At 37.8% G+C, this 27,745-nt stretch overlaps 1 protein-coding gene across 13 annotated transcripts in view; it reads right to left on the reverse strand.

Moving 5' to 3' along the window:
- Sgce (sarcoglycan epsilon) overlaps positions 1-27,745 on the reverse strand; it is a 70,698-nt gene that overhangs the window by 29,516 nt on the left and 13,437 nt on the right. For 4 of the 13 annotated variants that reach the window (XM_060374118.1, XM_060374116.1, XM_060374115.1 and 1 more), the window contains exons 2-6: positions 24,630-24,737; positions 14,555-14,677; positions 13,124-13,281; positions 7,672-7,744; positions 2,131-2,329 (exon numbers count right to left, since the gene is read on the reverse strand). In XM_060374118.1, the coding sequence (XP_060230101.1) occupies positions 2,131-2,329; positions 7,672-7,744; positions 13,124-13,281; positions 14,555-14,677; positions 24,630-24,737 (661 nt within the window). The remainder of the gene's footprint in view (positions 1-2,130; positions 2,330-7,671; positions 7,745-13,123; positions 13,282-14,554; positions 14,678-24,629; positions 24,738-27,745) is intronic. The other 9 variants (XM_060374120.1, XM_060374119.1, XM_060374124.1 and 6 more) reach the window with 3 other exon arrangements.

Consider the following 27,745-nt stretch of genomic DNA (forward strand, 5'->3'; position numbering starts at 1 on the left):
AAGGCATAGAGCTGCAAAAAGTATGGGATTTACTTGTAATCATAAGGCAATGTGGGTGAAAAGGTTTTGGTTATCACAACTTTATATAACAACTTAAGAAAATATACAAAATCATTCCTAGGGACACACTTTCCTCCTGTACTATAACTCAAGTAGGATTTTATTTCACTAGGGCTTGCTTGAAGATGCTAGAGGGACAGAGCTGGCATTAGGTACAATTTATAGAAACACTATTTTGAAAGACTTCTCCTATGCATACTTTGCAAAGGTTAAGGCTTAACATTAAATTAAAGCTCATGGAAAGCATTTCAAGTTGGGCAGGGATCTGAGACAAGATTCTAAATAAATGCCACAGGGCAGGCTCTCTCAAATAGCTGACAGTGTATATTGCCCTCAAGCAGGTGTTGCGGGTCAGTTAGCTAATGACTGAACTCTCAACAAGGACTTGGAGGGCCAAAATTCTGTTCTTAATTTAGAGTCACATGCTCAGGCCCAGCTCAAAAACTCTAGAGGGTATCAGAGGCCAGTAACCTATCTATCATTTACATTTTAAATAATACTTTACCAGTCACTCCCAGGCAGGACACAGTGGGAAAGCTCTGCTTCAGGTTGGTGTTCGGTTTGGAGAGTTGCTTAATTTAACTGAGTTTAGTTTCCATCTTAAAAGTAGGGTCTGCACTATTGACTACAAAAGGGGTGAGCACAGAGAAGTAGGGCTATCAGCGCCTGGGGCTCCCTCTGTTGCTTGCAAATTCTTTCTGGCTGTTTTTTTTTTTTTTTTTTTTTTTAACAATCATCTTGGAAAACATTAAGGGGGCTGCTGAAAAAGTGGTGTACGTTAGGAGAGTGTTTTCAGGGAACTCTCCTGATCACCTTGTTCCACAGTTATGCTTTTTAATTTACTCGGTGGGGAAGAGATCCACATTGCAACTCCACAGTGAAAATTTAACCTCTAGAGTTATGTTTCATATAAAAAGCCAACCAGCACTTAGACAAGAGATAAGCCCACCATTTTCCTCAAAGCACTTCTGTGTGTGCTTGACTGACTTCGAAACCCATTGCTATAACATTCAAGATAAAACTTAATTCTGAAATTTTAAGTTGAACTTCACAGACCGCTGCTTCCTCCAGCCATCTCCTGCCTACCCTCTCAGACCTCATTTATGTGTATTTGTGATCTTTTCTGTTATTTCCAAACAAGTTCTCCATTAAGCTGCCCTGAAATCTGATTCTTATGAATCCAGTTATCCTGGTTAATTCTAGATATCACCTGCAGAGAAGTGTTCCCAGGATTATGGGAGAAGGGACAGTTGGGGACAGATATATGTTGTGTAAACTGTGATTTATTCCACGTACTGCACTTTCACAGGATTGAGTGAGAAGCAATTCTCTATCGACCTACAGATAAGAAATTAAAGATGGAAGTTTTGGTGTGATACTGACAGCAATGCTTTCGATTTACCCAACAGGAGTGTTTTTACTTACACAGGTCACACTCTGTACTGCTTGAGAGTTGGCACATCCATCTCAAATTGCACTGTCTCATTTAATCACTTTAAGAAGCTTGAGAGAGGATGCCATCCCCACTGGAACAGAAAAGGAAGTTGAGGCACAGAGGGGTTCTGCATTTGTGCAATGTCACCCAGCTCGTGAGTGACAAGGCCAAACTTTTGGCTCTAGTGTCACGGGAATGGGTTTCAAATCCACTTTAGCCATCAGCCACCAACACATGGTGGAAAGAATGTGAAAGGCGAAGAAATAGTTTCCTAGAATAAAGCTCCGGCAGGCGGTGAGTCCTCCAGCTGATAACTGGGCGTCAATTTCCTTTGAAATGCATGGCCCTAAATAATCAGCTTGTCTCCGAAGGTACAAAAGGCTTAGTGCTATAATTTATGATGTCGATCCCAATCTACAATTAGATTCACAGGACCGGGGTACTGTGATTGAAGGAACCGTTGATACTATCTCTTTGTCAATATAGAAAATTGCTTATATGTCCATATCTTCATAATATCTATTTCTTATTAAAAAGAAAAATGCAATAGGCTATCTTCCATCTATAATAAGTTTGATAAAGTCACCATACTTTAAAAATCCACATTTAAGGCAAAGAGATAAAAGTTGTCTTACCCCTCCTTCATGTCGTTAATAGGAAGCGGCACCCTGCCACCCCTGTCTAGGGCTGACGTGATGTTTATGGCATTGAGGCGCTCTGGCTGCCACACATTTTTTACAGCCCCGAGAAAGTCTCCAAGAACCTCACTGGCCAGCATCTCTTCCACATTCATATTTCTGATGAAGAATTCTGCTTGATACGGCAACGGGAATTCTAGTGTTGATGAAAAGGGATACACATATCTTTAATGAAACAGTCTCTTAAAGAGAACATTTTGAGTTTTGTTGAGTGTCATCATAGTCCTGGCAGTAGAGAGCAATACAAAACAATCAGATCTCCATCTGTATGGGCTCAGCTACTTGGATTCAACAAACCATGACCCAAAATCATTCTTTAAAAAATTACATCTGAGCGGAGCACAGTAGTACACACCTCTAATCCTAGCACTCAGGAGGCAGAGGCAGGCAGATCTCTGTGAGGACAGCCTGGTCAACATAGTGAGTTCCAGGACTGGTAGAGGTTGGTCTAATGCTAATTACTGGCCCTCAAGATCTGGTTACTGTCCACTGGATACATCCATCCTTGTCTATGTCAAACTGTCTAAAACATTATACCTGATTGGTTCATTAAACGGCCTATACCTGGGCAGGGCAGAATGGAGTAGCGTGGCTAGGTTCCCGGGCTTTTGAGAACTGGAGAATCATGAGAATCACAGCAGAGATGGATGGGAAGAGAGGAGGAAGGAGGACGCCACAACAAGTTAGTGTGGGAGAAAAAAACCATGTGGGCAAAGAGAAAGGACTCCAATAATGGCATGAAAAGATGAAGAATAAAAGCAAGTATTTATAAGATTATGGACGGACGATAGGATGGTGAAGGAGGATGGCATTGGATGGGGGCTGGGAAATGGATGGTGAAGTGATTCAGACAGCGTAGATAGATCTATCTGCCTGGCCCAAGGTAAATATGGCAATTATAAAACCTAAAAGATGCCTCTGTCTTATTGTGATAGCAGGTTATATAATACTGCTGTGATAATATTAGGGCAAATAAACATTTTATAGCCCAACAGCCATTTTTAAAATTATTACAACACAGAATATCCAGGGCTATCCTGGCTGAGATGTGTGTGTGTGTGTGTGTGTGTGTGTGTGTGTGTGCATGTACTCAATAGATAAAAACTTTCTCATCATTATTCCCTAAACAATATGTCAAGTATTTATATAGAACCTATATTGCATAAGTATAATACATAATACAGAGATGATTCATATATGGAAGAATATGTGCAGGTCATATGTAAAAACTATGCCATTTTATCTTGGGGATTTGTGAGTATTCAGGTTTGAGTAGCCAAAGGGATCGAGGAGCCAGTTCCTGGTGGATACTGACAGATTACTGGGACTTCAAAGACTCTCTGTAACTGATGATATGTCTAAAAACACAATATATATTAGATACTGAACTGTATCTACAATATAATAAAATCAATGGTTCATGAAGGTAATTTACGACTTTAGAATTAGCCACAGAAAGACCAACTAAGCCTATGTTTTAAATTTACAATATTTTGTGATATTGTTTAGAACATGCTAAAAATCATTGCTTTTTTCTATAATATTAATTAGACAGCTAGTGAGAATTCTAAAGTTTACCCCACTTCTATTTACTACTGTGTAATAAGTATTTCGGAAAGTAAAAAAAAAAAAAAATTCTCGTGCACTTTCACAGTAGCATCTTAGTGAGCTTTTTATTTTTTTTCTTCCAAAAAATGAATTAAAATTCTCCATTAAAATTTTTTAAATGTATATTTTAAACAAACCTCATATAAACTTCAGTTTCTCAAGTGTTACTCACAATTTTTCTATACTATGATTGTTCTTTTAAAATTAAAAATATTTTCTTTTTATACAATACTATTTCTGCAATAACTAGTTAGTTTATAACTGTTTATAAAGCAGAACGAATGAAGAAATTCATGTAGACTAAAGGTGAGAAGGTAAACAGGCTCTTCTATTTTCCCCCTATACTTTTAGTAGAAAATCATCTTTAGATATGGTCAGAAATAAGAGTAATTTGAATTTATCCCATCCATTTTTTCTCTAAGTTAGAGACTGTGTATGAATATGCTCAGCAGATTACAGACATATGGTAAAATCTTATAAAATACTAAAACATTAGTCCTAATTTGAACACGAAAAGGTTGGTTGTATGAATATTTGAGTTCTAAACAGACTTAATGTCTCTAATATTAACTATACAATATACCTTCTCTAATTGATTTCAGCAAAATTTATGAATTTGTAAATTAACCCCCTCTTGTTTAGTAACTGGGAGATAAAAATACACAGTAAGCACCTTGATGACCTCACTTCTTGGCGGCCTCTTTGGTTTGGTATTAATGGACACTAGATACCGGAGACTTGGTGATGGAGCCAGCTCTGGTTGCAGTTTTCTCCAGAGCCGGGTAGCAGGTAGCGAACACTTCTAAAGAACCAGCTTTGTAAAGCCGTCCACATAGAAAATCCTTTCCTCCTTTCCTGCAGGCACTGATTTGCCTTATGATTTTGCTAGGCTTACTCAATGTGTAGCCCATTTGTAGTCTTCTAAAACATGGTCTCTTCATTCTTCCTTGCAAGAAAGTTTTAAGTTTATACAAATGCATTTCCTTTTGACATACTATCATAGCCTAATTATGTGACAATTCCCCCCATGCCTAGAGTCATACAAATGAATCATGAAGAAGAGTGTGTAACTAGTAAGTGATATAACATTTATAAGTAATAGAAAACATAGTTTTGAATATGCCACATGTATGCAGTTATTCTTTTCACTCAATGTTTTTACATTCATGTTTCTGTGAAAACATAGAAAGCCTCCAGCTCGCTGCACCCCACCCCAGCGGTCTTATACTCAGTGCTACTTTTTGGAGAACCACTTTGTGGTTCTGCTACAAGCCTGCGGTTGCTACAGTATCCCTCCAAGGCTCTGGGCTGTGCAGTTTGCCTGCTGTCTCCTGGGCCAAGAACTATTGCCAAGTCTCTCTGGGATGAGTCACAGGAGCTTTCTAACTCTGGGGAAATCCCATGCTTGCTATATTTGGAAATCAAAGAGGCCAAGAGAACAGTAGGCCAACAGATTGGTGGCAGGCCTCTGAGGTGCTAAATCCAACGTAGGGATTCATTTTATGTCCTCTCCTGGAGCACCATGCTGTATGAGGCTACATGACTAATTTCCCATTAGGTCACCCAGAGAAGAACACAGCTGGCCAATGCGCTGGGCTGAGCGTGATCACCCTGATTTACAACTTTGTTATTCTTTTTTCTAAACCTTATCTGGGATAAATAGCCTAAGTGAAGGCCATGTTCAAAGATGTTCACTCTCAAGTGCATATGAATCTTGTCTAGACTGGCAAGGACAAAGGCACGACCTTTTTAGTTTCATGGTTTTCAAACTGTTTGGGGTCCCTAAACCCTCACTACTGCAACTTTGAACTACTTGATGCAGGTAAGCTGTCCCTTGTGCTTACTTTTGACCCTCCAGTTGTGCAGTATTCTTACAACAGGAGCCACATGAATAGAAATCCCCCTGTAGGAATAACACCTATAATAGGTTCTGGGCATTCACTTTCTACAGGAGAGACCGGTCTAGGGAAAGAGCTCCAACTGTAGACCAGGATCTCTTCCAGTCTGTCATATCTGACAAAGACTTGGTCTCTTGAGCCTGTAACTGTAAGGTCCAGGAGCCCAAAGACACCACATTGTAACTATGTGACACCAACCATGAATCCACAAATGGAAAGGAAAAGACAATGACTGCCCGCTTAGAGTTCCCAGTTCCACAGAAATAGCTTAAGCTAAATATAACCATCCAACCTGGTAAAGGCAAGAATCAGCTTCTCTAATCTATGGATGCCTAAGAGAGCAGGTGAGGAACAGGCTGGGAGTGCACACAGGGGTTGCTAGGCCTGGGCCCATAAAATCACACCTTGTACTTGTTTTCATATATAAAGGGCTCTTTACATCTTAAAGGTCCCGTGAAGGAGGTTCAGGACTTCCAGCAGTCTCCCTGGGTGCCTATCAGATTATTAGATATCACTTTCTTTTGTACAGTCTAAGGGCAATTTTTAATCCAGATTGAGTTATCCTGAATTTCACAATGCTAAGTTTTGGCAAAATGTTTTTGTTTGCCAGATTTTTTTCTACCAGTAAACAGAAGCAGTAATTTCCCCATCAGGAATATGTTCTTTATTATTATTATTTATAATTTATTCACTTTGGAGCCTAGTTATAGCCCCCTTCCTCACCTCTTCCCAGTCCCACCCTCCCTCTTCCTCCCCTATCTCTCTTCCCCAGTCCACTGATAGAAGAAGTCTTCTTCCCATACTGTCTGACCCTAGCCTATCATGTCCTGTCAGTCTTCTAACCTGAAGAATATACTCTTACTTGCTCTTTTTCAGAGGAAAAGATCTGTAGCAGCTCCCTTCCCGTCGGTGCCTTCACCGACAGAAGTATAGAGAGGAATATTATCCCATAGTTTTCTAAGGGTAGATAAAAATATTTTCTCTTTCTTTTTAATATTTATTGTTAAAACCTCAACAGGTGGATCTCTGTGAGTTCGAGGCCCGCCTGGTCTAAAGAGTAAGATCCAGGACAGCCAGAGAAATCCACAAGAACAAACACACATTTAAGCCTCAAGTTTCAGAATGGGATAGTAATATTTTCCCCCTTTCCTCCCTCTAGCTCCTCCCATGAACCCCTCCCCTGGCTCCTCCCTCTACTGTTAGTAGCCTCACTAAAACATTTCAGTGTTAGACATGTTTTCTATTCTTTGCCAAACATTTGAGAGCATAAATTTTAGAATATTTCCTGTGTCCCTGACCTTCAAGGTCCTCAGGAAATCATTTAGCGTGAGCATGTTCCTCTATATTCTTGATGGGCTCTGACATTTACTGACATAATGAGCAAATTTAGCTAATTAGCAAATTGTGCACCTCAAGTACCCAGATCACAGTGTATCTTCACATGTGGCTAAACTACTTCCTACTGCTCTACAGTTGAATAATAAAAAAAAAAACAACAAAAAAAACCCAAAAAAACAAAAACAAAACAAAACAAAAAAACTAGCTAATAGCTACCCTGTTTTCTTAGACTTCACTCTCAGTCTTTAGACTGGATTTGGTTCATCTCAGTGCCACTTCACTACTGAGGAAGCAAGGCCTGAAGAAGTCAGCAGGGCCTCTGGTGAAGAACTGTCCTGTTTTTCACCAAAGTTCCAACGGCTCCCAGCTCTCAGGGAGGCAGAGGCAGGAGGATCTCTGTGAGTTCGAGCCTGGTCTACAAAGCAAGTCTAGCACAGCCAAAGCTACACAGAAAAACCCTGTCTCGAAAAACTAAAAAAAATAATAAAATAAAAAATTTTACATTTTACTATACCATCAATTATATTGTTTGTGGTACTTTACAATCTATTATTATACTTACTACATGTTTATAAACACAGTGAAACCTTTCTTATAAATCAGAAATGATCATCGATATATTTTCCATACTTACCTTCTGCTGACATTATATTAATTATCAAATTATGCCTTGCAGTCTCAAAGGTACGTCTATTGTAGGCAGTTATCTATTAAGAAAGGAAATGCATATTTAGAAAGAGAAATGTTTTATAAAATCCAACTTATTAATGGCAAAATGAAAACAAATCACTATTATTTCCATTTTTTAAAATTATTTGTTGATATATCTAGAAAATTTCCTTTCTTGGGCAATAAGGACCCAGGACTTTTATCAATATTATAGAAAAAATAATTATTTAACTGGGTCCATTTAACATACTAAAACGAAAAGTGAAATAAATCAAGACTCTTTTGTAGAAAGCCATTGGGCATGAGAGGGATGTAGAGGTGCCAATAGAAGATGATGAACCATTAGGAGTGACTTACTGGCAATGTGCTAAGATTAAAACAACAACAAAAGTCCCTAAAGATGTATGCTCATGCTTGCAAATTTAAGAATCATCACAAAAAAGCATACTTTAAGCCAAGTATACCTATGGTGCATTTAGTGCTAAACGGCACAGCAATCAGTCAAAAGATTTCATAAACAACCCTTTCATGCTTAGTAAATACATCTCACGAGGAGGAAAGCAACAAGGATCATAGTTTAGGGTACATGCTCAAAACCCACAAAATCAGCATTTCCATTACAGTCAAATGTTAGTAAACATTTCAGGGTCAGTGAGCTTATATCCAAGTCAACTCAGAAAGGGCTACCAGAGACAGGCCAAGCGAAGACCATGGCTTCCGATCTCAAGGGTCAAGCTTTGTGACAGGTGTTCAATGGGAGACATCTGTGGTACCTCAACAAAATCAAATGACTGTGTCAACGGCTTAAGAGTCCTAGCACTAGGTTTCTGGTGGTGACTGCAGCAGGAGGTGACAACAAAACAGAAGAGAAAACTGGCTCCAACTACTAGGAGACCCCTGTGCACTGAACAAGCACCAGAAACATTTACATATCAATAGGAGCCTTTAGGGAAGCAGTGCACAGGCCTTAGGAACACTGAGAGGTAAAACAGTAAAATGCGGAGTTGGAGGATGAATAATTTCAAACCTTTGGCAATATTTATTCTGAGCACCACACTGACCCATAGAGTTAAGGGAGTTTCTCTCTCTCCAACTTGTCAAAATGCCGTTGGATTTCCCACCTCCTTCCTCACAGACACATGACTGGTGAGGCTCCTATCAAATAGTAACCATAAGACTAGCTAACAAAAATAAGTTTGAGTTACATTTCCAAGAAAGCAAATGGAAATATAAAAAATAAGTTGTACTTGGGAGCTTTTGTGATTAAAAAGTTTAGCCTGTTTCCATTAATTCATACAATTAAGATATACTAATTAATTAATTTGCATGACTCCCCCAAATAATCATAATCGTATTTTCAGTGCAACAAAAGATGACTGATCTTCTCCAATGTGTTATTAAGTGAGGTTTTGTCTCAGAAAAGATAATAGGTATTTTAAATTAATGATGTTTCTGGTTAACCCTCCCTATTTGTCACAAATTTCATTATTGTAAATTTTGTATACTCTAGTAGGTTTCTTCACTTTTTTTTAAAATCATAGGACACCTGGGGAATGAAAGATATTTCATATTAAAAGGAAGAATTTTATTATATGAATGTATATCTAATGTTTAATTTTAACAGTTGTAGCAGAAAGTAGTATGCTTTTTCTTCTAATAAGATATTTAAGTACTGTAATGACAGCAATCAAATTTTACTTACTGCAAAGATGTGAAGAACTTCAAAGCTTGAGAAAGGATGCCTTCTTTTTCATTCTGTTTCTAAAATAATGCCTACCCAATTGCAGATGTTTAAAATCTAAATATTTCAGATATATAGTTACTGAGTGGATGAATTCATAAATTTATATAATTAAATAATGGTTTGAGACATATAAAACTTGACTAAATTAACATAAGAGTATGTTAACATACTATGCTTGTTATACTATGCAGATATATTTGTATTCTATGAAAGGCTGTGTTAAATTTTCATCAGTACTTTTTTAGCATATTATTTGATACAGATTCTAACATTTCTGTAGTGACTTACAAGAACACTTTGATCTTTCTTGAACTCACCTGGATATGCATTACCGCTCGCCTGTTTTAGCCCAAGGCTGCTTCCAAGGCGTAGTTGAATTTGTGAGCTTGGTGTTTAAAATATCATTTACTTAAAGTAGTTTTATTACAAAAACTTGTAGACTTAAAACATATTCCTCAGTTTGCTTGCACCTCCCAGTTCAACACTTTGTTTAAAAACACTTACCCATGTCTCTGGGCAAGCCTCAGTTCATTTTTGCTCTCAATGCTCACCACAATCACGATACAGTGTATTCACCTAGTTCTTACTGACAGCCTTTTGGATCTCTGTTGTTTTGTGGGGTTCCCGTGCTCTGCTTTAGGAACATCGTTCACAGAGTGTGTCTGTACATGCCTTCCAGGGAGTTTTTGCAACGTGCTTGTTTGGGTAGACACTCAGAAGTGGGACTGCTTAGTGAAAGACTTCACTAATTCCTACCGATGGGATATAATTTCGTTCTGATCCCCACAGTGGTTTTGTAAACCCCCATATTCACCAATGGAAAAAGTCTCATTATGGTCTCAATATCACTGGTAAGAATAGACATCTGACTTATGCTCAAGGGTATTTGTGTGTCCTTCTCAATGAAATATCTTTTTCTTATTGAACTGAGGGTTTCCTTTCTATTTTAGATTCCCTGTAGTCAGGCACATGCAACAAAAATATCTTCTGTTTTACAGCCCGTCTTTTAAAGAATCTCTTGATGATCAGTTCATAAGTATTATAGTTCAAATTATATATTTTTCTCTCAAAAAATAAGCAGGTGGTATTTAAGAAATCTATTCTTGGCCCTAAGTCAACAAGAGAACTTTCTATATTTTAATATAATAACTTAACATTTTGTTATCCACATTTAATCCCTAATCTACCTTGATTTGTGCCTGGAGTTTGGTATGAAGGATCTAATTCTATGGTTGGTCTGAGGGATCGAGTTCAAATAGCTAACAATTTTTCTGAACATTGCTTTTCCCAGTGACCTGTGGCACCAACTCTTCATGTTTCCATCCCTTTTCCTTGCACAGTCTGTGTTTCTGGCCTTGCTACTCACTCCTTCAGCCCATTTGTCCATTCCTATCCTGTGTCACTGAAACTCTGTGATAATGACCATCACTTTACTGAAATCTGGATGCCCAGGAGAGAAAATAAACCTTCTCCTTTGTTCTTCACTAGTGCTTTGTTATTTCAAGCATATAACCCTCCCCATACAAGTTAGAAATGGTCAAGTTCTATTTTAAAAATCCAGTGGAAATTATATTGGCATTACACAGAATCACAGATTAGGGGGAAATAATGCCATTATGATACTATCTTCCTATTACTGAAATTGCCATCTATTTATGCAAATTTATGTACTCTGTGTTATATTTACTCTTGGTACCTTATAATTTTTGTTTCTATTGAAAATACACACTTCTCTGAAACATCTATTTTCTCAGTACTTTTTATTCATGTACAGAAATGTAACCACGTTTATACTTATCTCACAGCTGATTGCTAGCCTTTTATAATATTTTTAATAGTCCACAGACTTTATACTATTGAGTATTCAATTTTTTTTTCTTTCAAATCATCAGGGAATTTATTTCATGTCCTTCCCTTCACCAGTTATGACTTTCAATATATTGTATAATAAAACATAGGGGACACCATTCTCGTTTTGTTCCTGAACATAAGTGAAATTTCTCTAATGTTTCTCTACTGAGAATGATGTTTTTTGCTCTTCTTTTGGGGAAAGCCTATGAAGTTAAGGTAGATCTCGTCAGTTCCTTGCTTGGAGAGATGGCTCAGTTAAGAGCACTTCCTACTCTTGCAAAGGAACTGAACTTGGTTCCCAGGTACCATATCAACAGTGAGACACTTTTGTCCTTTAATTGTAACTTTTAAAGGAAGTATTAATTTAATTTAAATTACCATTTATCATTGTTGTCACAATTTTAATTTCTAATGTCTTCTAGGTATATTATGAGATATTAGAGGAAAAATGCTGGAGGCTTTAGAATATAAGCTAACTCTATCATCATGGCTTACACAGCTCTTGGGGATTTACCGTAGCACCACTGATAACTCGTGTTCCTATCATTTGTCCCCTAAAATGCACCCTAACTTCTAACTACATGTATAGCTATCTGAGATCATATACTTTTTCATACCTTCTTGATTTGTGTGTGTGTGCCTTTGCACATGTGCACTTCTGTCTTTTTTATTTGTTTATTTGTTTGTTTGTTTGGTTGGTTGGTTGGTTGGGTTGGCTGGTTGGTTGGTTGGTTGGTTGGGTTGGCTGGTTGGGTTGGCTGGTTGGTTGGGTTGGCTGGTTGGGTTGGCTGGTTGGTTGGTTGGTTGGTTGGGTTGGCTGGTTGGTTGGTTGGTTGCTTGGTTGGGTTGGCTGGTTGGGTTGGCTGGTTGGTTGGTTGGTTGGTTGGGTTGGCTGGTTGGTTGGTTGGTTGGTTGTTTGGTTGGGTTGGCTGGTTGGTTGGTTGGTTGGTTGGTTGGGTTGGCTGGTTGGTTGGTTGGTTGGCTGGTTGGTTGGTTGTTTGGGTTGACTGGTTTTTCAGTGCTATAGATGAACTTGCTTGTGTCTGTCACCTTCTCTACCACTAAAGTGGAGCCCGAAATCTTATTTCCAAAATCTGGAAGGGCTGCTTTCTCCACCCAGGAAGAACTGGACTGTGTGAACTGGACTACTCAGCAGTTTCTGGTTACAGCAGTTATTCCAGCACTCGGTACGTATGCCTTTCTTTCCCAGATCTTTCACCCAGAGACTATAAAACATGGCTGATGCGCTTGCCATTCATCCTCTTTACCCTACACCTTTCCCAATGTTTGGGAATTAAGACTTCCAATGAATGACTTCATTTCAATAAGCACGAAATTTGAATAAGAAATTCGGTGTTGACTTGGCAGTCTGGCTCAGTGGGTAAACTGCACTTACTGCCAACCCTGGAAACCTGGGAGTGATCCTCAGGACACACACAGTGGAAGGAGAGATTCCTGAAAGTGGTCCTCTGATCTCTACAAATGCATCGTGGCACATGTGTGTCCACACATGTATAAGCACACATGAGTAACTGAAATGACTGTTTAATATATAGAACAAAGAAATGTTTTAAGTTTGCATTTATCTTTTAAAATAGAATTTATATTAACCTATTTCTTTTAAGTATCATTTCCTTTTTTCTAATGTATTTTAACATTTAATATAAATGTTGAAATAGCAAACTTTATATGTCTAAGCATTAATAAGTACATTTGTATGTTAAAAAAACTTAAAAATGCTGCCATGTAACTTTAATTTTGACATTTAAAACAAGTGATTAAAAAAAAAAACCCATAGTATTACTTGTTCAAAAGTAATTACCTCAATGATGGTTGGTTTCCCCACATTTTCAGCTGTTGGAGACCCATACAGGACGCCATCACTATATGGTGTCCTTTGAATGTATCGAAGCCATCCAGGTCTGTCTGGGTAACCCATTAAGTTTGTGTTAAATGTTATGGGATCATTACTAACCTCACCTAGATAAGGAACACAGAATTAAGACATAAAACAGTTATTTTCATCATGAATCTTTGGTGGTTTCAGTCAAAACATTCCTCCTGAAAAAAATTTTTGACAACTGCAGCAAACTAAATACACAAATGAAAAAAAAAATCTGAAATTTCTGACTTAGGTATCCATATAATGAAAAAAACTCTTGGTTGTTGAAATTGTCTAGCGATCTAATAAATATAGTAGATCCAAACAAAATCTTGGAAATATTTTGAGGAGAATATATCAGGACAGTTTCACCAATGACAACTACCATTTACAAATAGCTCCCAAAACTCATTCACCTGTCAATGAGAGGCTTTCTGTTCATGAGTCTCCAAAGGTTATCACTTTAATATTAAGGAGTAGTCAAGTAATCATAAAGACATCATTTGTCATTACTACTTCCCTTTCTTAAATGTAACAACGGCTGTCCAAAGGCTTAGTCATTAGGTTTTATTAAAATGGAATGTTTCTAAAGAAAACACTTTAAAAGTAATTGATGAAGCCTCTTTTTACTATTAAAACAGTTCTAACTTCATTTTATTAATGTTGTCAGATAAACTGTTACTCCTTATGTAATCTATAAAAATTTATATTAATTCTAAGATTAAACATGTACTCTTTCAAAATTTAATTTTCAGAAGTCATTTTTGTTACTTAGGAGTTATAACTTAATGTTTTCTCTTGCTATTCTTTCTATATCTTCATTAATATGACAGCAGTTGTGATAATTCAAAATAACACATTTACCCAAAAAGTGAATTAAATGTTTTAAGAACTGTTATTACTCTGAAGGAAAATTAATCATCATTATACTTTTATGAAGTTTTATCAAATCATCTCATACAGTTAAAGCTTTTAAAAACTGTTACTTAATGCTTTATTTCATTTTCTTACACAATAAATGTATAGTTTTCTTTAAAAATCAGTGCACTATGTAAGAAAATAAGTCATAGTATAAAAAAATCATAATTGGGTAAAGCTATAACTATTTTTGTGTGACTAGAGGTAGGTCGTTTGCCAGGCAGGGATGTAACAGTCAGCACTAAAACTCCAGAAATATACACTATAAAATTCAAAAAATTATTTCCTTTTTTAATTAAATTTGTAATCTTAAACTGCAAAATATCTTACAACAATCAATTTTTCATGTATTCAGATCATTTTAAAGTGTTAATCATCTTTGATTATACCCGGGTCTGCACGATGAACAAAAAGAAATTATTTATCCCGTCTCCCCTGCTGCAGAGAACCTACCAGGCTTCGGGTAAGGTGGAAATTCACCCTTAAAATATTCTCTCTCCAAGACATGGACAAAGAGTACACCTGCAGACGGGTATACATTCCGATCAGAGTGCACCTTTGAGAAAAGAGCATACACTGAAAGCAAAGGGGAGAGAAAAGAGATGGACGATAATGAGCACTGCCCTCGATAACTGAGCACAGATGAATCTCACTGGGCAGAAATGGCTGAGAAAACCGGAACAACACACAAGAGAACTGTTAGTGCATATTTGTTTGAAAGGGAAACAATTTTAGGACAAAGATTCAGAAAACTCTTCCGACTTGTGTTTAGAAACCATCAAAATACTACACAAATAAAATGACATATGTTATATTTAGTATTTTTAATTGCCATTAAGCATAAAGACATACATATCATTTTTATGATTTACAGTTGTTCAAAAATATTATCAACAAAATACATTTAAAAAGAACTGACAAATTTCTTAAGTACTGCAGTTTTTCCCTTTTCCCTTTTAAAAAAGCAAACACATACAGTACTTTTAAAAAAATAAGTAGGTTCCAAATAATAATAATAAAATAATAATTGCTTTCCAAACAGAGGCAAGTCAGCCTGCATAAGTCTCATTAGAATATATGCATTCTGCTACTTTCTCCATGCTTTATTAAAACCAAAAACTATAGCTTTATTTCATGTCTCCTGATTTTGGCATCCAATAATTAAAATAGTATAATCTATCCCATTATGCTACCTCCTAAATGAACAGCAACAATTACATGATGCAATTCTGGACAAATCATTTCTTTAGGCGAAATAGAACCAATTTCATGATTCACTATGACTTAGGACATAATATGTGAGTGCAAGAAAATGCCTAAATTGGCTTGATTAGTTTCTATCTCTTGTTTTTCCTCTGACATCATCATCTCCACCAACACATTACTGTCATCATCCTTGTCACCTCTGCAATGTCTTTTGGGATTCTAGCTTCGTGATTGGCCAATCGCTGTAATTTTTAGACGGATAAACTCTATCATCCAAGTTCTTTCCCTTAGTCACTGATGGATTTGCAAATGTGGTAATTAACCTCAGTCCCCATGACTGCTCAGACCAAGCTCACAAACTTGCTAAAAGCTCTAAAGTAGTTTAGGTTACTGGCAGTAAAGTTCTTAGTATTCAGAGAGAGAGAGAGAGAGAGAGAGAGAGAGAGAGAGAGAGAGAGAGAGAGAGAGAACTCCCTCAAAAAAGTCTCTTCCTCTGAGAAAACCTGTCCCCATGTTCTGTGAATAGCAGCCCCCCCCCCAAGAAGAATTAACTAAACCATTTGGCTTGTAGTTTCATGTAATCAACCTTGACTACGAAAACCACAACTTCAAAGTCTCTGGACCAACTAGCTGTGGTGGCTCAGACCTGTAATTCTATCACTCAAGAAACTGGTTGGAAGATGGCTGAGTTGAAGACAAGCCTGGGTTACGGATGAAGTTCAGGGTAGCCTGGATTACAGTGAAAGATCCTGTCTCAAAACAGAGGAACCACACACAAGGCTGTGCAACCAAATAAATAAACAAATAGGTAGGTAGGTAGGTAGATAAATAGAAGCTGCAAGATAGTTAAACAGGGTTCGCGGAGAGACACTGACATGTTTGTCCCTTGGCGTTCTTATTGCCCTCTTCTACTCAAGGACTATTTGCTCTCCTGTGGGAATGAGAGTTGCATTCCAAATAATAATCCCCAAATCAGAGAAAAATTGTAAGGACGATAGTCTGATTTTTTTTTCTCCAGTTCAATATCACTATGTGTCCAAACTAGCAGATGATATCGGAAAGGTGAGGACCAAACACCCCCCCACCCCTGCTTCCCACAAGGTGTCACCATCCAGTCTGGGAGATCAACATCTCAACTGGTATTTCCCCAGAGTTTTAGCCATTCTGCCAATGCCTGGATGAATGGGCTGACTTTGGAGAGAGCTGAAAAAAATTAATAGGCTTAATGTTTTTCTCAGTACTAGGTATTTATAATACAGAGACGAGGCATTAAGCAATGAAAACATGTAATACTGGGGCTGCAGGGACCCTTTAAAGGAATGAAGTAAGCCAGTCCTCCAGTTTGTGTCAGAGGAAAACAAAGTTGAGAGGAAAAGAATCAAATTGTGGACAGTTTCAAGATCCCGCTAAAAAGCTATTTTTCTCTATATTAAAGATATTAAAATTTCAGATCACAGCCTTCTATCCAAAGTATAGGATACTTAGAATAATCTAAATGAATCTCTTTTGAATTACCTGATTTATTAAACTTTCTAGAGATGAAAAACACTGTATGGTGCAATACTGAGTTTTATTTTCCTTGTCATTTTTTAATACCTTGAGGAGTGTTGAGCATATTTAAATAGGTTTATTGATGCCTGTGGAATGAATGAATGCATTCTAATACAAAGCAATGCAGAGACAGACACAGGTTTCATGCTAGGGAGCTAAATATATATGACACTTAATTTAAGGTATAGTCTGCTATAGATTACTGTCCTCCATTTTCATCATAAAGTAATAGCCTCTTTTAGTGTTTGCTATGGCAAAGTGATGTATGTCAGCTTGAGAAGCAAAAAAGAAATGTTTCTCACGCTAAATAACACTGAAATAATTCTATTTTCTATATAGCCTTCATGAACCCATTAAAGGGTACCTATCATTCCATATCACCCCACCATGACTAGTATAGAACACCTCTTTCTGCTTTCATACAACACACACACACACTCACTCACTCACACAAATTCCTTCAATGTACAGAGTTAATCCGCAATCCACCGTGACCCTCTTGGGCTTTAAGATAACATGCACAATTTTTTTTTTTTTATCCATGTGTACTCAATTGCCATTCTGCAGTCTGCTGAACTGCATCCTTGCTGGTCAGTTACCTTGGCAACTCCACAATAAAGCCTGCTTCGCTTTAAGTACAGTATGCCGTTCACTCGAGAAAAACATGATACAGATGTATGACATACTCCTCATCCAGAAATGGAAAGTGACTAAGCCACGGATGTTTTGTTTGTGAAAATAACACTTCCTTTCTGTATGATGGGTTTAAATTATGGGCACCCACACAACATTTTTACCGAAGAGCCCTTTCCTTGTCCCTTTGTCATTTGCAAAACAAATAGCTCTTCAAGAGCGGCTATTTGGGCAGTATTTACACCTATGCTTCTTTTCAAAAACAAAATGGCATAGAGAATTTGAAGCCTGGGTTGTTGTTCTTCTAAACATGAGCTATGTCAATAATGCTCACGGGGTCTAAACCAACTACCCATAAAGACTGCTCCCTGGATTAACACGTGCTACATTCACGGGTGCCCGGGTGGTATAGATACAAACCGCAAACTTGATACACATGATTTTCCTTCGTAATGAGTCTAAAACAATGAAAAGTAAATAAACACCCTAAGACAGCCACAGAGCTATGAGCCGATCATCTCCATAGCATACATGTGTACGGGACTGTGCTAATCAAGCAGGGTCACAGGGGCTGGCCTCCCTGCGTCTCGCATGTTTCTGTAATCTTGTACAGCTGCAAATCTATTACCTCTGCAAACATTGCCGCTGGATGCAAATGAAACTGAGGACCACTGTGTGGTTAAATCCCCGCAAATCTAGCAACATCAGTGGGCAAAACAGTTAAAGCCAAAGTCCAACCCACGGTGAAGCAAAAGCTCAGGTAGGAAAGACGGCTACACTCATAAAAATTAACATTTCTGAAAATACACTGCCATAAGCAATAGAATTTATTTGAGAAACAACAAAACAAAACTCATGTCTGAATAAAGAAGAGCCAAAAGGGAAATCGTGCTGGAAAATAATGATTTCAATATTTTACCCTCCCTAAGCTCCTGTGTCTCTCATTACTATACGGCCAAAATCTTATTCGCAGAAGTATTCATTGCATGTTTTAGTCACAGAGTATACAGAAAGGTCAGGGCATTTCAACAACTCTATATTATGTGACAGTGGAGAGCCAAGAATCAAATAATAGATCTTGACAGCAATAGCAATAAAGTGGGGGCTTGTGGGAGCTAAACCGTGCCCGTCTTCCTTTGCTAAGAATCTGTTAGAAATTTTCTCTGTGTGTGAAGAAAAAGATAAGCGTGTGCATCAGACTGCTTATTTACAATTACATTAAAAACAAAAGCAAACATGGATATACTTCACAAACACTGATATCTGAAAGCACTGCGCTGCTGAGGAACCTATAGCAGATCTTCACAATGGCTCTGGATATTGCTGAAATGTAAACAGACACACATGCCGTCCCATCTTTCCAAAGAGTCCAAAGAACAATCACTGGACCCTTTTCTTCGTCACTAAGAACAAGGACATGGCCATAAAGATAAAACAGACATTAAGTGTGAGGCCGGAAAGTTCCAGCTACGTTTAATCTTAAAGCTGTCTGTCTTTGCAATCTTTGAAAAGAAAGTCGTGAATTATCATCAATAAGCATGTCCGAGTAGCCTTTGCAAGATACCAATTATGTGTATGTCTGTTTTATAGGTGCTTTATCAACAAATTGATGACTTTAAAAGATCCTCTTTTATGGTCATTTTTCTCATTTTTGAGGTTTACGAGGATGGGGTAACCCACAGAATGAACGTGAAGAAGGCGGCTGTTCCTAAGGTAGCAGCGGCTGACCCTCTTTGCTAACGTTGTAAGATCATCATTTCTCACATCACTTACCACACACGGCTCTATTATACAGGGGGCCGTATGGACTGTTTGGCTGCCTGTCATTTACAAATCACACGAGTGGGTCCCAGTAGGCTAATACATTTTAAGGTTGTGTGTTTTATAGATTTTGCTTTCTTCCCCCCTGTAGACAAGTTGTCAGCTGTCATTTCTCATTGCTATCAGTATGGTTTCTATAGCAGCTTCTCCAGCCTTTTAAGTTTGCCATTATTAAACCACTGCAGGTTTAAAAACCAGACTAGCAAATGAGATAGGACTGCGTGCTAAATGAAGAGAAGATACGTGCGGTTTCAGTGTCTGCAGTGCTCTGCTGGACGGGAAAAACCAGAAGCCCGCATGTGAAGCACTAGCTTGCCCAAGGACCCTTTTGTGGTGTATTTCCTGGTTCTTAGTTGATACAGTATGCCGTGAACAGGCTACCCTTGGGAGGGTGTCATTTTTTTTGAGGCAAAAGCAGTATAAACTCTGTGCTAATACATTCTAATGCATTCAGAGACAAATAAATGTACAATTGACAGTCTTAATTCATTCCAGATGTGAAGTAAACACCAGCCATCAAATCAAAATGAACGTAAGGTGTGAAGAAGCTTCAGGTTTGCTAGGTGGGGAACGGACTGCACAATTTAAGCAGAGATTTATGGATTAGATGTGGCTCTTAGCAGGAGCAACCTAACCAACCTAAAAAAAATACCAAGATACTATAATGAATAGCTTTCATAGGAGAAATTAAAAGTTTCTTTTTCAAAGCCTCTCAGTTTTGTCCATGCACTATTCATGTTCAGTTTTTAAGATACCAGGTTATTCGTTCATTGGCTAGTACTTTGGAGATAAATCATTTAAATAAGCCAGTATATATATATTTCCAGCTATTCACAGTAATATCTTACTGGAAAGTACTACCTGAAAGAAATTAGATAAAAAACAATTATGAAGACAACTTTTTAAGATGTTCAAGCTATAGAGAGAATACCAGCTGCCCACCTGTCTTAATACAACTTTAAAAAGCAAAATTTGACCTAAGCAACCAAGTATTGAGTATCCTAAAAATCCAACATTTTAAGTACAAATGGGGGAAATGAGACTGCATTTCCCCTTTCTACCCCATATTACAGCTTTAACGGGCTTAAGCATTTCTCCGAGACCCAGAGCTCCTGCGTGCACAGCACTGCAAGGAGCAGCTATCCAGTGTATCGGAACAGACTGCAAGATGAATCTCTGGCTCTCTGAATCAAGATACCTCATCTCGGGGTTTCCAGAGCTGAATCAACGTATGAATCTCTTCCTAATTCATTTTTAACAAGTGATTACAACATTCAAATTGAAATTTAATTATTAAACCAGATAAATGTTGTAGAAAAATATTTTAAGACAATGTAATCTCCAACCAGGTACCAACCTGTTTTCAGTTTTTTTCCCCCCTATCTTTCAGATTTATGCTAGGTTTGATCAATCCAGCCTTATAAAGGTTGGCTTTCAATTGAAACCGTTTCTCCGCTGTCAGCCCTTCACCTTAGGATATCAAAGGCCGGTGGGCCATTCATTTGGAACTAGGCAGCTATTGTTTTTCTAGCAGTCACAGATAGCCCATGCTTAAGCTGTGGGATTCATCCTAAGGACAGCATTAGATTTCCTCATTTGATAAGAAATACAGACACTTCTGCTCATGGGAGGCAGAAACCAAGGCCTGGATCTTTTTCTACAAAAAGGCAGAGTAATTTCTTCATGAAAATTTTTCCTTCTAACTTAAGTCACTTATTTTATTTTTTATAAATTAAAATCATCTTGGTTATTATCTAATTAAATAGGTTTTTCCCTTTGTATGTTTGTGTGTCTATATGTCTTAAATGTCAATAGAAAAGGGATGCAAATTAGTGACCATAAAACACAGGACTCAGAACGCCAAAAAAACTGAAAAGGGTTTTAGAAGTCATGCTGTCTAGGCATGCAAATATCTTTATTAAAAGGCAGATCAAAGCACTAGTTCCGGCTGCGACATGCACTTAGCCTCCTTCTCAAGCCAGGACTGGCATTGCTTTCCTGAAAGACTAAGTCTTCCATTTCACTGTATATATGATAAAATTGAACCCGGCAGGGCTAAATGAGTGTTTCATGAGCATAGATTCAGGACTAACAGAACAGCCATGGAGCTTATCAATATGACTACACAAAATAACACTTTAACACATTTGGTAGTTAATCATTCTGCTACAATAAGATTGCTGTAAGGAGTTACATAACACCTTAACTTTCTTAATGATTTCTCTGTGATTTATAAAGAATCAGAACCTGATCAGATAATCAAAGCTTCTGATTTCAGACAGTTATTTTTTTTTCAGAGAGTTATTTTAATTACACTAGAAAACATGAGTTTACAAGCACAATCAACGAACTTAAGGAGTAAAAAGCCTCCTTAGGGTTTAGGAGAGGAGGCAGCTCAGGCTCACAGTTGGAACTTAGGAGGAAAGCTTCACATCTCTCCTACATGGTTCTTCAACCACTTCTCTTTCTAGTCGTGCTGTCCTCTCATTCTCTCAAGGTTTATTTTTATTTTGTGTGTATATATGAGTGCCTTAGTGTATGCATAAGCTCTGTAACTCAAAGTACAGCTGGTTGTGAGCCACTTACTGTGGTTCCTGGGAAGGAAACCAAGGTGCTCTGCAAAAGCAATTCTTAACCACTGCACCATCCTTCCATTCCCATTGATTTGATTGTCAATGAAGAAGCCTCCTTTAAGTTGAAGATCAAGCTATCTAATGTACATTTTATTCCCATGAATATTCAGTTACGGTTTAAACTTTCAGTTGAAAATAGTTAGGGAATCTACCCACAATCATCTCAACTTTTTAATATTAATTTCTTAGAAAAAAAAAGACCCACAATGTCTGTCAATCAGTAAACCTAAGACTAATACATTTTAGAACATAGTTTTTCTAAAGGGGTAGGGGTTGTGTAAAAAAGGATAGCAAGAAGGAGTTTAGATGAAAAAACAATGTACTTTCTACAATTAACATGTGATAAAATAAAAAGTTAATTTTAAGTATATGAATATATAAATTTTCATGTAAATCACCTAAGGATACACATTACAGTTTTTCTCTCCTTTCACTCTGAGGTAAAAGAAAAAATCCGTAACTGCAGTGCTTTTTATGACTTTTATACTCAGTATATCAAAGAATAATGCAAAAATACATTGGCATGATGCAGTCAAATTCTGAGTTTTATTTAGAGAAGTACTATTCCACTGTTTTAGCTAAGAATTAAAATATTTTAAAAGTTGCATTGAAAATAACCATTCAATTAATTTTACTATACAAATATTCTTACAGTTCTTGTGCTCCCTTGAAATTGCCAGTGACTGACTGAGATTCATGGTCAAGAAAATGCAGAGATGCGAAATCTGAGATAGTAGTTAAAACATCCTTGTTACATAAGCTACTAGTATTTGTAAGTTTTAAAGTGATGACCAATATTCTTCACATGGTTAATGAAATTTAACAATTCTCTCTCTGAAAGTTATTCCAATCCCTCAGAAGAATTCTAGAACTTGAATGGGAAGAGGAAACCAGGAAGAAGGAAGATTCTAAAGGACTGGGAAACTGATTTTGTAGATAAATTTGAGGGAAATTTTCATTTCTATTTCAGAAGATAGTGTATGTCAAGTTACACACTGAGCATTAGTTTGAGGTCTGACTGGAAGCAAGACATGAAAAAAAAACATGGAGATTTTGGTAGATGCTGTCTGTCTGTCTGTCTGTTTGAGAATGCACTTGATTAGCAACAGCTCCAGCTTAGTGACTCAGTTGGATCTAAGGGCTAGCTAGGCAACACTCTTTTGGCAAACTGAACAGGGAAGAGAGGGATATTCTAAAATAGACAGTAGTGCTAGGAATCATAGTTTTAATGAGAGGGGGCATAAAGAAGAAAACAATGATTATGATTTAGTACAGAATGCTGGGAAGTCCAGACAAAGAATCTTTGGAGATTCTGTGGATGCCTGAGGAGCCAAAGAGGGCTCCATTCATTTGGATAGGACAGAGCAGAAGGTACAATGCTGACCAGAGCAACAAAGAACACACACATCATACCCATACCTAGAAAGAAACAGGAAGAGTCGCTGTGCCAAACTAAGCATAAGGGTTATCAGAGTGAGTCTTTTGAAGGACCTGTGGAAGAATCTACTGGCCATAATTCAAGATGACATCAGGCTAGGAAGCAGGAGTGGCTCTAGAGTAAGTACTCCAGTGTTTTTAAAATAAACTCCTGGCAATTTTTCAGGGGAAGTTACTGTTATAAAACTGTTATCTCCACATAGATATGAGCAATGAAATTTCTTTAAATATGTCCGTTTCAAAGACAGAAGCGATGCTAGGAAACTTTGCCCTACTGTGACACAGATGTGGAGGATGAAAATTCCAGGTGCTGAATAGTTTGGTACCAGTTAAAAAGTTAGTGACCTCAACTTTAAAGATACATGAAGGAAAGAAACTCTTTGGTCTGAAGTTTTTATCTCACAGAAAGGGTATTTTATGATATGAAATTGTGCTTTTCAAAATATTTTAACACCAGCATTATTATATAAACATTTCAGTGGCCCCAAAGTTATAAAAACCAGGCTACTGTTTGGTTAACCTTCATAACCACATACAGCCAATATTTTGGAAAGGAGAAACATCATAAAGCTGAATAAACAAAAAATATTAAGTGAAAGTTTACAATGGTAACTAATATTTTGAACAAATCTAATGTTAAGTCAGGCTTTTCCCGCTAAATAAATATACTGTTTCAGAGGTCATGTAATGTTGCTAATGGACACATTTATAGAAAGAAAAATATAAAAGGATGAATCCATCAATTAAGGTGAAGCTATCTCTCTAATAGAAAACAAATACCAAGTAATTATTTAATAGCAAACATCAATTTCATTTACAGTCCAAGCACCCAAAATTAGATGAAATATTTATGGCCATTTTTCTAAGTTTACATAAAGGCTGTTTTAAAATGATATTGTTAATTGTACTTTTTAGTGTTTTTCAATGTTTTAAATAAATTGTTATAATGAGCACACTTAGACATTTTCTATAAGTGGCACGATAGAGACTAGATAAGGGGCACAGGTTAAAAACTAGAGTGATTTTTAGTTGTTTTTATTTAAAACAAAAATAACAGATTAAGAACACAAGAGGATCAGGAGGTTTTTGGGTTTTTTTTTAGCAGATTAGGAAAACAATTTTTTTTTTTATTTTTTCAGACTGACTTATTAAACACTCGTTGACACAGGACTAAAACACAGCAGAAGGAACACTGGAAGCAAACACTGACTCCCAAATGGAGATTTACATTTATAGCCTAAACTCACCATCTTTCTTCCCAGCAGCCATTTTTCTGCTGATAATAAAACTGTTGGCTTGTTTGGTCTTCCAGTTAACTGTTCCATTTATGCCATCAGCACAGCTTAATAAAAAAGCTTTTCAGAATAAAACAAATGCACACAAAGAAATGAAATTAATGTCAAATTAAAAATTACTATCACAAATACTGTTAACTTGGCTCAGGCTACATCTGCTCACAACAGCAGCTGAATTCCAACCAGCAAATGTTTATGACATGCCAATATGGGGAATCTATTGGAGGAACAAGTAATCAAGACATAGGTCCTGCCCCACAAGGAGCTTACAGTCTGTAAGGATTGAATGGTAACTTCTATACAGAAACGTTGACTATTAAATGATATAAATGATGTCAACAGAATGGCCAAAAGCATAAGGGCCACAGCAACACTGGAGGGGAGACAATTATGTCTGGCTAGAATTATGCGTATGTCAGCTCAGGGCTGAGTTTGGAAATATTAAAGTGGCAGTGATGAAAAGGATTAGATCAGGCTCAGAGATACACGGGAACTCTAGCGGAGAGACAATTATCTCTGGTTAGGAGTTTTGCGTTTCATCAACGGAGGGTTGGGTTTGGAAACTTTAAAGTGGCACCGATGAACAGGTGCAGGAGGGGTTCAGAGATACCCGCAGTCTATCGTAATAGCTAGCTCAAAGCTAAGGGAAAGACAGAGAGGCACCAGCTGCAAGACCCAGAGGAGACAATGCTGAAGACCTTTCAAATCTCAGGACACAGATAAAGGAGAAACAAAGATGGCTTTGAAGGTTTGATCTAGAATGATATTGGCCAGAAACACATTAGTAAGCCCAGAAGAATGGTTAACTCCAGGAGGAAGGTGAGAATCACGTTTGGGATGGCTAAAATCTAGGGTACCGAATGGACATCCAGGTGAACCCACCTAAGAAGACTGGGTTACAGAGCTGGTTCATAAGCAAACACAAAGAGGCTTCGGGTGCAGATTTGAAGTAATCTCTTAGAGAACTGAAAGCAAAAGCCAAAGACCCAGCGGAGCTCTTTAAAGACACCGTGCCCTCAGGGAACATTTTTGAGCTTCTACAACCTAACTTGACGGGGAACACAGCATGTCCACCCATTCGTCCTGTTTGTTTCTTTTCATCCACACTGCTCATCTGCCCACCGAGTTTCCAGTTCCCACCCTTGCCTTTCAGATTTCATGGCTTTAGCCTTCATTCTTCTGACAGCACCCGTTCTCTAACCTGCCCTCCCTTCTTTTTCACCATCTCGGAGAAGTACCCCTCCCGGGGTAAGTACAGCTGCAAAAATCCCCTATGGCTTACCCCATGCTTCTGTCCTTTCTCCTAAGCCTGATATACAGTAAATAAACAAACAAACAAAAACACACAGGGGCCTGGAGAGGCGGCTTAAGAGCACTTGGTTAAGAGCACTTGTTGCTCTTAAAAAGTAGTTTGGTTCCTAGCACCCAACTCTTGTAGATCATGATTCCAGGGACTCTGATACCTTCTGGTCTCATAGGAATAGGTGGTGCATATACATAAACCTAAGAGTTCATGCATTCACTTAAATTTAAAAACTGAAAAAAAGAGTGGGGGGAGTAAGGAAGGATTTCAAAAACAGCAGAGATAGTAAAGGTAGAGCGTGTCAATATGCATACATACCAGCAAAATCAGAGAAAGAGTCTACAAAGAAAAGACAGGGATAGTCACAGGTCGGACAACAGAGTCTGAAATGCCACATACTCCAGTGAAGGGAGAGGTCAAGGAAGAGGGTGAGAGCCCTATGCACACGTGCTCCAAAATGGCCCAAGGAGGAGAGCTTTATAAAACATGACTCGCTTTCAAAAGTAGGAAATTTACTTGTGACTCCTTGAAAATGAGGTTCCAGTAGGGTGGTGAAGGAAGAAACCAAACTGCACACTCAAGAAATAGAAGCTGCAAGCATAGTCACTCTTTGAAGATGGGTAGCCGGTGTGAGGAAGCAAGGTAGCACATGAGAGGGCAGGGTAGAGAGAGAGTGAGTCATGCTGGCAGTGATCAGCTGCAGTTCTACACATAAGCTCTAGAAACGAAGTAAGGAGAGAGAAAGAGCAGAGACAAAGAAAAGGAGGGTACTCAGTGAAACATAAATCCAAGAAAACCAGAGCACGTGGGGCCAGAAATAAATAACACAAGTAAAGGAAATGCTTCCAGAATGGAAAAGTAAGGACACTGAGAACAGAAACATTCTGCAGAGTCTAACAAAATTAATCTTAAAAGCCTTGTCACCATGAAGTCAGAGATTATGTATGTATCTTCGTTTCATATTGACTTTTCAGTGAATTATTTAACAAACTAAATGATGAGATTTATCAAGTTCCCCATTTAAAGGGGGAAAAATGCACTTCAAAATGTAGGCTCTAGCTGGCTGTGGTGGTACATGCCTTTGATGCCTGTAGGTGAAGGCGGTCAGATAAGGAGATCAAGGACAGCCTCCCTGTATCAAAACAAACAAATAACAAACAAAGACCAAAATCCACAGAAACCTAGATCATTAAAACAATCAAACAAACAATGTCTTATGTGAAAAAAAGTGGAAGTCCCTTAACACTCTACTTGATTGGCATTCAATTAAACTCCATAACCTTCTATCAGTTTTATCTACTGAATGGCCAATCTTATGAGTGACTTCCCTGATAACTAGTTGACTTGTTCTAGAACTGAAATTACAGATTCCTAAAACTAGATGAAACACATGATAGGCATTCCCGAAAACTTCAATTTTAAACAAAATCAAAACCGCTGATAGTGTCTTATGGCCCAGCAGTCCCTGCTGGAGACGCCTCATCACTGGATCTAAAGGCAACACGGCTGTTTACACACCTAGGCAGCACCTTCAGAATCAATGTCCCGTGTGCCCCAAAAGGTTTATAGCAAACAGGAACACAACACATATCCATGACTGTATACAAGAATTAGGGAGATGCGCTACACAGCTTCATTGTGTGATTCTCATAAACAATTATGAGGTCTGGAAGACTGACACATGTGAGTCTGATGCAGTACTTTGTCCCATTTGTTTGTATGCACCCAAGCAAGAGTGACCCAGCGCTGCAAACCCCTGCCTTCT

This window comes from Meriones unguiculatus, chromosome 21 (genome assembly GCF_030254825.1).
Source record: "Meriones unguiculatus strain TT.TT164.6M chromosome 21, Bangor_MerUng_6.1, whole genome shotgun sequence".
NCBI lineage: Eukaryota > Metazoa > Chordata > Mammalia > Rodentia > Muridae > Meriones > Meriones unguiculatus.